Below are 11,563 nucleotides of genomic sequence, written 5' to 3' on the forward strand. Positions count from 1 at the left end.
GATCCAAGTGAATTCTCCAGACATAAGCCATGCATTTAAAAAAAGTTTATTGTAAAAAGTAAGTCCCCTTCACACTCCAAATTCAAATAGACTATATAGAAAATACAATAAGGACCGTTAATCAACACCCTCGTGACAGCATTATTAGACTCTACAAAATGGAAGTACAATTGTACTTAAAAGTTTTGAGAAACTGGCAGCTCAGGCAGAGCTTCTTCCCACGACCAGTTTCTGAACAAGATACAACATATTGGCATCGTGACACTCCCACCCCATCCCACATGCTATGCAAAATAGTCTTATTTGTGTGCCATACGCTTTACAAGCTATATCAGTGCTCTGTAGGTGTAGTGAGGAGGTGGAAGGGCAATTATCCTAGCAACCGTCCACTGGGTCAGGTTTGTCAAGCTGGCACACACACTTCTGACAACCAGGCAGCTGTCATCTGGGCAAAGAGAAATCAGCTGCCTTTTTCTGGTCTTCTCCCAGAAAGTGGGAAGAGATAGCAAGGAGAAGCTATGGGAAGTTTGGATTCAAACTCTTCATGCTCTCTCTGCAATGTATGGCTTCATAAACTGTGACTTGCAGTCACCATCCCCTGATCCCCACCTCTAAGCAAAAAGCCACATTGGTAAAATCAGAGTCAAACACTCTATGAGCTGGATTAAGTAGCTCAAACATATTTACTTACACTCACGCACACACTCAGTATTTGTCATAAAGCTGGTATATAAATAAGAAAAAGCTCAATATTTTATTATTAAAAATAAGCCTGCCCTTTAAATTGTACAAAACCAATGCAAAGTCTGGGGGAAAATCTCCTGAATGTGGTGAGCTTGAAAAGAGAGAGAGAGAGAGAGAGAGAGAGAGAGAGAGAGATGGAGTATGTCAGGAGCACTTCCAAACACAAACAGCAAGACTGCCTCCAAAGAACATGTACAGCAGATTCTTCACCTCGTGGGTGATCTCGAAACCAAAGCCCTCCCCAATCACGACATGCCAGGAGGAGCCAAACTTCTTGTCCATTGTCTCTTTGATCATCTTGGCAGCACTCTGAAGGGAAGAAACAAGAGATTCAACAAGGAAAGGAATAGGAGCCAAAGGGGAAGGAACAGCAAGTTAGAAAGAGAGAAAAATGGATTCTTTCTCATATGCCGCTGAAGCTCACCAACTGTTTATATATACAGTGAGGGGGGGAAGTATTTGCTCCCCTGCTAAATTTGCCCGTTTGCCCACTGACGAAGAAATGACCAGTCCGTAATTTTAATGGTAGGTTTATTGTAGCTGTGAGAGACAGAATAACAAGAGGAAAACCCCCAGAAACACAGAAGACAAAAGTCAGAGATTGATGTGCATAATAATGAGTGAAATAAGTATTTGATCTCCTATCAACCAGCCAGATGTCAGGCTACCTGGTATCTTCACTGTTTGTAATGAGCTGAGATTAGAAGCACCTGCTGTAAGGGAGAGGTGTTACCTGTAATCCCAGCTCGTTACAGTACCTGTACAAAAGACACCAGTCAACAGAAGCAATCAATCCAGCAGATTCCAAACTAGCCAGCATGACCAAGACCAAAGAGCTGTCCAAGGATGTCAGGAACAAGACTGTATACCTGCACAAGGCTGGACTGGGCTACAAGACTATTGCCAAGCAGCTTGGTGAGAAGGTGAAAACAGTTGGTGCAATAATTCGCAAATGGAATAAACACAAAATAACTGTCAACCTCCCTCGGTCTGGGGTTCCATGCAAGATCTCATCTTGTGGAGTTGCAATGATCAGGAGAATTGTGATGCTGCAGCCCAGAACTACACGGGGGGAACTTGTCAATGATCTCAGGGCAACTGGGACCATAGTCACCATAAAACAGTTGGTAACACATCACACCATAAAGGACTGAGATCTTGCAGAGCCCGCAAGGTCCCCTTGCTCAAGACAGCACATGTACAGGCCCGTCTGCAGTTTGCCAATGCACATCTGAATGACCCAGAGGAGAACTTGGTGTAAGTGTTGCGGTCAGATGAGACCAAAATCGAGCTTTTTGGCATCAACTCGCCGTGTTTGAAAGAGGATGGATGCTGCCTATGACCCCAAGAACACCTTCCCACCCGTCAAACATGGAGGGGGACATAATATGCTTTGGGGGTGTTTTTCTGCTAAGGGGACAGGACACCTTCACAGCATCAAAGGGACAATGGACGGGACCATGTATCGTCAAATCTTGGGTGAGCACCTCCTTCCCTCAGCCAGGGCATTGAAAATGGGTCAAGGATGGGTATTCCAGCATGATAATAACCCAAAACACACAGCCAAGGCAACAAAGGAGTGGCTGAAGAAAAAGCACATGAAGGTCCTGGAGTGGCCTAGCCAGTCTCCAGACCTTCATCCCATCAAAATCTGTGGAGGGAGCTGAAGGTTCGAGTAGCTACACATTAGCCTTGAAATCTTACTGACTTGGAGAGGATCTGCAAAGAGGAGTGGGACAAAATACCTCCTGAGATGTGTGCAAACCTGTTGGCCACCTACAAGAAACGTCTGACCCCTGTAATTGCCAACAAGGGTTTTGCCACCAAGTACTAAGTCATCTTTTGCAAAGGGATCAAAGACTTATTTCACTTATCAGAATGCACATCAATCTCTGACTTTTGTCTTCTGGTTTTCTGGGGGCAAATTTAGCAGGGGATCAAGTACTTTCCCCCCTCACAGTATAGAGAGAGAAATACACACATACACACGCTGTTTTATCTGCTGTTCTTGGCTTCATTATGTAACTGCTTTTTAAAACAAACTGTTGTCATTATGCATATCAATTATATGGTCATTTTTGTTAGCTTTGATACATTTATATTTTGGTCTTGAGATGAATTTGTAACTTTTATTGAAGTTATCTTTTTAATTGAAATTAGTTGCTCCACCAATTTCATCAATCATGTGTTTACATGGGTATTTTGTATTAATATGATTCTGGTATCATCACTGAATTATTTCTATTTATTGTTGTATTGGCTAATTAAATTTAATTTCAAGTCAACTGACAGAGAGATCAAACAATTTCCCCCCACAGACATGGGAGCTTAATAGTAATGTGTGGAACGCCCTCCCATCAGATGTCAAACAGATAAACAACTACCTGACATTTAGAAGACATCTGAAGGCAGCCCTGTTTAGAGAAGTTTTTAATGTGTGACATTTTAATGTATTTTTAATCTTTGTTGGAAGCCGCCCAGAGTGGCTGGGGAAACCCAGCCAGATGCGCATGGTACAAATAATAAATTGTTGTTGTTGTTATGTATCTTCCTTATCATTCAAAAATAAATAAATCCAAGCACGTAGTTCTCAGAGATGACCAATACCTCATTGTTGGTGGAGTATTTCTCACACGCAGTGACACACAACTCCATGGTCTCTACTCGCATCTCCTCTGGCATGTCTGTGTGCTGGAAGACAATGCAAGGAAGGCCATCAGCCACAAAGCAACCCACACTCCCAGACCCATCTGGGGGCCACCACCTCTTCTTTCTTTCATGCTTGGCCAGGAGTGGGCAAAGGATGGAAAGTGTAGAAGCCAGGCACAGGAATTCAAGAGAAATCCTCTGTGACTGAGAAGTTTATTTAGGCAACTGGAATATCTCCCCGTTTATAGAAATGGCAGTCTTGAAGCAAGACGTCTTTCCAAGCTAGATACAGCTCTGAGGTACATTGGTTTTCTGTCCCATTCTCCTCGTCCCACCCTTACTGGGGGCAGAAGCATGCCAAAGATTTTAAAACCTAGCTGTTTGCATTAAAATATAGATATGTATAACAGTAAGGAAAACCTTGCTAAAATAAGTAAGTTTGCAGTTCTTGAACTTGCCATACACACAGAGACTTTCAAATGCCAAGATAATACAAAATGGTTTCCAATCATTCTGCTTTCCTATTACACAGGTAAATGTCTCAGCAGCACATGCTAAAAATTGCAATACTCCATTCCTAGAGATATTATAATCCTGCCCATGTTTATTACTTCTGTGCTAAGAATAATGTGGAGGCAGGAAGTGAGAAAGAACATGCTAATTCCACCCCTTCCCCATGCAGCAGGGAGACTTGTTCTGCTTGTGTAGCCTCTCCATGCAATGTAAAACCCAATATTTCAGAGTCTTAAATAATGGATGGAGCCCGCATAAGTAGAGGGAATGGCAAGAGGGGTCAGAGCTAGGACACTTGTCCTCACTCTTCCTCCTCTTGTGTTCATTTAACCCAGAAGTAGTATGTGTATACAGGACTTATACCTCCTCCACATGCCTCAAATGTTCCATCATTTTTTCTTGCTGCCCACTTATTGTCCCATCTACTATGAAGAACTCCCTCATAACATCACATGCCTCTCCTCTTTCCCATAAGCATCTGGTTGGCTGCTGCAAGAACAGGTTCCTGGACTAGATGGACTACAGGACTGATCCAAAAGGCTCTTCTTCTGGTACTCTGTTTACCCTTCCAGTTTTCTTTCATGCCTTCATGCACAGCACTTTCTTTTGAGCAATCGTTCAGAAATTGTTGAGCCACTGTAGGCAATGACCACAATGACTTCTGCTTCTTCATGTGTACTTTGTAAAATACTTGATAATAAACTCTTTGGGGAAGAAGCGTGGGATAGAAATTTAATAAAGAAAGAAGATGGTGTTTGCTGAGCAATAGACACACATCCCCATTTTAACAAGATTGCTGGGAGTGCCTTGTGCAACTGTATTTTTATGAGATATACCAATAAAGTGTCTGCTTCACCCCACACCTCAGTACTCCTATTTAAATTAAGTAGCAAAGTAAAATGGAAGCTAATGGCACCAAGCCCCCACATCTCCTGATCCAAGAACGTATCATACTTCATTATTCCCATTCTTACCCTGATCAGTGGAAAGCTGTGAAGTCTCTTATAGTCCGCCTCCTCTTTTTTCCCCTCCCCAGTGTCTGCCATTGTCTGTCCACTGTGACCCTGGGAAGGGGCAGAGCAGCCTATAGGGAACCAATCAAGGGCAGACTAGGAAAAGGCTAGGACCTTTTAGAATTCAGTCTGAACTGTTTTGCAGAAGCAGGGTATTCCGATGCTTAAGAGAAAAAGAGAGGGAGAAAATAGTTCAGTTGACGTATCCTCAGCATGAGGATATCACACATCTGAAATCTTTAAAAGAGTCAAAATAAAGAATGAGCCATTCATCTAGTCATGATTATACATGGCTAGATAATATACATGCATTATGATGCTATAGTTTTAGATGATGGTCTTTTTTGCAACTGTCTGTTGTTATTAGCATAAGACGTCAAATTGAAATGGTAACAATATTAAAATACTGTGAAAATCCCAGCCTGCTTGACTTTGCTACTGCCATTTCAAAATGCCAACTCTATTTTGCAAGCAAAAGCTTACAGAGTAGTACGTCTTTTTGCTTGCATATTCCTATCTGACACTAAAGGAACAATGTCCTTTACATCCTGCCTAGTTAACAGCTATTCAATCAAATGTGTCCATAAGTACTTTGAGGTATAATTTAGAAATTATATTCCTCCTGGTCTAACTAAAAAAGGCTGACACTTAAAAATGCTTATTTTGTCAACTTTAAGAATAGGAACTTAATCCCACAATAACCTTCTCTGATTAGCTTTGCACAAGCCCTACTTCTTGCCAGTCTCTGGCTTGAAATGGATTGATTAGCTCACAAAGGTCCTTGGGAAAAGCAGGAAAAGCAGTCCTTGGGAACAGCTTAAGTAACTAAATGGGCTTGGATTTTATTCCAAGAGATGCAAAGAACCTCTCTGTGAGTGAGTGTAATGGTGGCAGATGTAGGTGCCTTTCTTCCACTGATAGGTGGACATATCTTTGTGCTCTGGTCTCTCTCTCTCTATCTTGCAGGCAGGCATTTCATGTTATGCAATGCCTCCCACAAGCAGCCATTTTGTGACTGCTGCAAAATTCCAAATGTGCCCACTGGCCCCCAACAGGCAGACGTCATAAGTCAGTGGTAAAGCCCATTCTTTGCATATAGAAGGGTCCAAGTTCATACCATTGCAGCTCCAGTTAAAAGGATTGATTAGCAAGAGGCAAGAAAGATCTCCACCTGAAATTCTGGAAAACTTCTAATAAAGAAGGCAATATTGGAGAGAGAGACCCCTAGCTTGACTCAGTATGTCAGGCTCATATGTTATCGAAATATCAACATCTGATGCTGCTGCTTATACTGTACAGGAAAATATCCAATATTAGTCATACTCAAAGTAGGCCCTTTGAAATCAATGGATGTAAGCAGCTTAGATATACTGTGTTGATTTCAGTGTGCTCACTCTGAGTTTCCATAGCTGAGCTGTAAATGAAAAAAGCACATTTTAAAAAATTAACGCCTAATGCCAACTTCCTGGAAGAGAAAAAGTTCGCTGTTCTCAAGAGACTGGCAAACATGAAACATCCATTAGCGCCTGGGCACTTGTGTGAATGACTTTCCTCTTCTATTAGTAATGTTCCCTATCTATGAGTACAGCGATGGGCCAAAGGAAGTAACCCGAACAGGAGACGGTATGTTTAGGTTTGTCTTCTGCCTTCTTCATGGATTCTACTGTTCCTAGTTCTCCCCTAGCAGACTTTTTTTTATATATTTGCATAAAACATTGCAAGAAGACCTAAAGTGTTCTAATGCAGGTGAGCTAGAGAAATGATCTGCAACAGCGGAACATTTGGTGCCTTTGTTGCTCCCTGAGGAAATTTGTTTCATCCAGCCTAGACCTCTTACCACGCCAGAGTCCGCCGCCCCGCCAGGCTCCGCGTCAAAACCCAGCCCGCGCCCCGCGAAGATGGTAGCCTGGGATGACCCCCCCGCCCCAAGGGGGCCGGACCGCGCTTCATCCTGTGAGGGGCCAGAACCGCCAGACCGAGCGGGCTGGGGGCGCTCCGAGTGGCCCTTGGCCGGCCGGGAGGGAGGTGTGGTGGGGGGCGCTGGGGTCTCCGGGTGGCGGGAGCGCCCAAGGCTCCACTCCGACGGGGCGGAGAGGGGAACGGGGCGCAGGGAGCCCGACCCGCCTGCCCGGCTTCTCTCACCTGAGTCACCTCGACCCGGAGCCCCAAATACCAGCCTCCCTGCGGTTGTTAAGGAAAGGAAACGTGCTTGTCTTAGCAACCGACGCCGGAAGTCCCGCCTTCCCCCTTCACCCATAGGGCGAGCCGCGAAGGGCGGAGAACGCCGGGTAGGTTGCGAGCGCTTGTCTGTCACGAGGAGGGGAAAAAAGGTCCTTCAGGATCGGCGGCGGCGGGAGTTGGGGGTGTCTATAAGCTGCCGGATGCGATTTGGGAAATAAATAAAATGCCTACATGCTGCAAAGCGGCACCAGAGGTTTTGCAGCTGTGATCGTGTTGTAGGAAGGAAGGTGTGATTTGTCCAGGCAGTTAAAGGTGCTCTGTCCCCGTAGCACCCGGCATTCTCCTGCCTCTCTCCCCGTCACGTTGGGAGGGAAGTATCCCAGCAGGCGGGTGCCAGGGAACTTTTTTTTTAACCTAACCCTGTGTAGACCCTGAATTCTGTATTTATTAAAAAATAAACTGAACGGTTGTGAATAATTCAAATAAAAATACTAAGGGGGCGTGGGGGTTGGGAGAAGAAAGGAAAGCTGGGGGAAATTGATCAAGGCAAGGTGGTTAGAAAAAATCTGGATTTGCTGGTACATCTCTGCATGGTTCTCAGCATAGCTGTCAACTTTCAGGTTTGAAAATAAGGGATCAGCAGCCTGAAAAATAAGGGATCAGCAGCCTCTCCTGTCCCGGGGACAGGCTACAGGATATCTAACAATCCGGGATAGCAGCGGGAAACGGCGCTGGAATAAGGGAATTTCCCGCAAAAAAAGGGAAGGTTGACAGCTATGGTTCTCAGTAGAAGTGCCTATGATTTCTGACTCCCAATTGTGTCACAAGAGCAGCAACTAAACGCCCTCAATTATACCGCTGGAGTGAGAGCTTTGGAAACGGGGAGTGGGATTTTATTGAATCCTGGAGGTTCTAGTAATGAAACTTTGATCCCACAAGCCTGTTACAATAGCAAAGAACATTAATTTCACTCATGGAGAAACAACGGCCCTATCTGAAAAAAGAGAACAGTTGCAAAGAGAGGTGTGGGTGAAGAAAGCATAGCTGTCAACTTACAGATTTGAAAATAAGGGACCAGCAGCCTTGAAAATAAGGGACCTGCAGCCTCACCTGTTCCAGGCACTCTAGTCTTCCTGTCCTCCTGCAGTCTGGTCAAACTCAGGCTGGTCCAACCAACTTTGTAACCAGAGGTTCAGCTGAATAGAATCTGAATCACATGCACCACAAGGCCTATGCAGCCTCAACTTAAGATGGCTCCCCAGCCTGGCTTTGCACTGCAAAGTTTGCAGCAGCACATGCAACAAAATGGCGCCCAGCATTCAAAACCCCCCTCAGCTTGTATTAACTAGCCACACACAAGGCATGCAAGCTCCACCCCCCGTCGTTCTTAGACTTCTTATTGGGTGAGCAACACAGCCAAGCAACAGAGTTAGAGCCTCCCTCCTCCCTGGCTGGCAGGTAGGGAGGGAGAGGAGCTGCTTCCTTTGAAATTTAAGGGACATAATTTAAGGGACATTTAAGGGTCATCTATCAATAAGGGACAGCAGCGGGACATGGCGCTGGAATAAGGGACTGTCCCTTCAAATAAGGGACACGTGACAGCTGTGGAAGAAAGGGGAATACTGCTCATCATCTTAAATGACTGGGTGAACTGGCATTGCAGTGAGAGAAAGAGTGCAGACGGAAGCTGCAGTTGGAGCCATCCTCCCCTAGGACTGACCCTAGACCCTAGACACTAGAGTTTAGGCAAAGTGGAGCAGTGTTATGAAAGAGCAGCCAGTTTGGGAGGAGAGGGGCTGGTGGTAGGATTGCCATATTTTGAAGAGCAAAAAAGAGGACACATTTGCCGACTTCTGCTTTTAACTATTGATCACTATGGCGACTCTACCCATGAAAAAGAGGATGTGTCCTGGAAAAAGAGGACATATGGCAAACCAACTAAGGTGTTCTGCTTCAGGTGTCAAAATAACTTAATTGTCCTCAGGCACCAGGCACTTTGGTTTGATGTGGGGCAGAGGCACCATTTTCTCCTCTGCCTTAGAGAGCAAAATGTCTTGGGCCAGCTCTGAGTTTGAGAGTCCTGACCCAAAAATGATTGTTTTAAACCTCATGCCAATTTGGCCTCACTGGGCTGTAGTACGTGGCTGGCGGACTGCAGCTATTACATGTTAGGCAAACCAGACTGACAGAAATGCTAGTCAATCCAAGTATATTGTGTATTTGCAACCCATCTGTTTGGCTATTCACGATTTCAGTTCTCTGCTAACCTTAAGTCTTATTTATAGTGGCTGATGTTTCTGCTTTTTTCCCATTTGCTAAATTACACATTCTTTCTGGATCCCAGGACCTCTTGAACCATGTCCTATTTCTTGGCTTCCTTTGCAGCTTCCTTTTTTGATTGAGATTATATGTGCTCTTGTTTTACATCCCTAAATAGCTCCTATGTGGAATTTTAAAGTTTTTAATTTCCTCTCCTTACCTTTTGTCTCCACCATCTCATTTCCTCACCACCACCCCCATATGTCATCATAGCAGAAAGGCTGTTAATATATTTTTTTCATTGTTCAGCAACCTGTTGTTGTTCTTTGTGTGAAATGTACCAAGCTGGTCCATATTTATAGTTTTCTTTTCAGCTATGCCATTTTTATTAAATACTTTTGAAATCATTTATTTTTCTGAGGAAAATGTTTCTTTGATCTCAGTCAACCCTTCCTCCCTTTCCTTAGTATTTTCACTCTGCTGTAAAAAAACCAAAAAACCCCCCACACATTTATCTATGGTTCTGTTCATTCTCCTATTTACTTACCACATTTCCTGTGCTAGATTTTTAGTCTGTGTCACACATTAACTGAAATGCATGTGTGTCCTGGACTTGGTTATAAAATCCTACTGTTTGAAGTGGTTTTTCTTAAACCAGCTTCACACCAGCTAGAGTTCTTAAGGCATTGCTAATCCATCTCTAGCTATGCAAATACTTATAGACATCCCTGTTACATCAAGGCCCCTGGTGTGTACAAAAACAGAAATGAAGCTGACACTAATGATGCCATGCTGATGTATGGTGAAACACTGGAAAAACAACAGCCTCACCACACTTCAAAGTGGTAATGTGAACACACCCTCTGTGTTTGAACTCCACCAGAGTTTTCTGGTTCTGTTCAGAGCAGATTGGCACATTTCCCGATACGCCATGAATATGCTGCCACAGCAACCACAATAGTTTGGAGTGTAGATTCACTGGTTCAGATATAGCCACCTGTGTGAAGCTCTTAAATGTGTTGCAGCTACATGTACTTGCAGATCACGTGTGCTGGTTGAGTAAATGTACAACTCATGTTAAACTAACCTGTAGATTTGGGATGGTGCAGAGACAGCACTGGAGAGGTGAAAGCAGAAGATGCTGGCCCAAGCTTTGCAATGAACATTCAACATCCAGAGTCATAAATGGTTCTGTATCAGTGCCATGTGGATATTTCTCTGGTGCTTCCTAATGCCTGCTAGTTCATGGGCAAGAGCAAACCTTGGAGGTAACACAGAGCTGCACCTCTTTATAGTTGCCAGTAGCTGTGAGGTTGGGTGTGAAGGGTGGCAGGAAGATTAGGGCAGGGTATATAAATCCAGGAGCCACCTGTTGGTGGCTGCTTGAATTTCCATTGCTCAAAAAATAGAAGACATTGCAAGATTTACAGTCGTCCTTGTGGTGTGATAAAGTCTGGAATCTGGTGATAGGTGAGAAAACAACACACAATTGAAAAGTCTCAAAAGGATCTGAAGAACATTTCTACACCAATTAGTGGGAATTTATCACTTATGCAACTGCCAATGATCTACAAAGTTATTGGTACTAGTGTGTTAATATTGGACCTCATAACTGCGTTATATAAAAATTGTTCTCTGTTGATCTTATTCCGTGGTTAATATTAGATGAGTTCCTCTGTAAGGTGACAGTGGAAAAAAGTATTCTTAGATGTATATCCCATAATTGCAATTGTTAAGTCCTTTTCCTTTTTGTTACAGAATTCAATAAAACATTTAAAAAACAAAACATCCAGGAGTCACCAGCAAATTAAAAATAGGACTTGAGGTCTGGTACCTGGATTGGTGAAGAGGATAGGAAGCGTATTCTTTTGCCTCCTCAGTAGCTGCCCTATTATACCAGGTAAAATTATTTGCCCCTTTAGCCTGGCATTATTTACGCTGAATAGCAGCAGCCCTCCAGGGCCTATTTTCCCCATCTGATCCTTTAAAATAGACATACCAGGGATTTGAACCTCTAACCACCTGCTCTCAAAGTATGCGCACTAACATTAGCCGTCTGCCACGCACCCCACCCTGGTAACATGCTGCTGTGTGTAGGATCTAGCTACCTCACTTTCTTCAAGGATGCCAAGCATTTTCCTGTTTCTCTTTTCTCCTCACTTCAATATATACCGTATTTTTCGCTCTATAAGACACACCAGACC

General features: G+C 43.8%; 1 protein-coding gene across 2 annotated transcripts; it reads right to left on the bottom strand.

The window, feature by feature from the left end:
• Positions 1 to 30: 30 nt before the first annotated feature.
• Positions 31 to 7,184, bottom strand: DNAL4 (dynein axonemal light chain 4). 2 transcript variants are annotated; one of them, XM_081210838.1, is made up of 4 exons: positions 7,062 to 7,184; positions 4,881 to 5,082; positions 3,352 to 3,435; positions 31 to 1,053 (listed from the first exon to the last, which is right to left on the bottom strand). In XM_081210838.1, exons 2-4 carry the CDS (start codon positions 4,950 to 4,952, stop codon positions 889 to 891), a joined length of 321 nt encoding a protein of 106 aa, XP_081066964.1. In that variant the 5' UTR covers positions 4,953 to 5,082; positions 7,062 to 7,184; the 3' UTR covers positions 31 to 888. The 2 variants fall into 2 exon arrangements, with proteins under 2 accessions (XP_081066964.1, XP_081066965.1); XM_081210839.1 differs by lacking the exon at positions 7,062 to 7,184 and adding an exon at positions 6,757 to 6,858.
• Between the last annotated feature and the right edge of the window lie 4,379 nt (positions 7,185 to 11,563).

Source organism: Podarcis bocagei, assembly GCF_964188305.1.
Source record: "Podarcis bocagei genome assembly, chromosome: 10".
Classification (NCBI taxonomy): domain Eukaryota; kingdom Metazoa; phylum Chordata; class Lepidosauria; order Squamata; family Lacertidae; genus Podarcis; species Podarcis bocagei.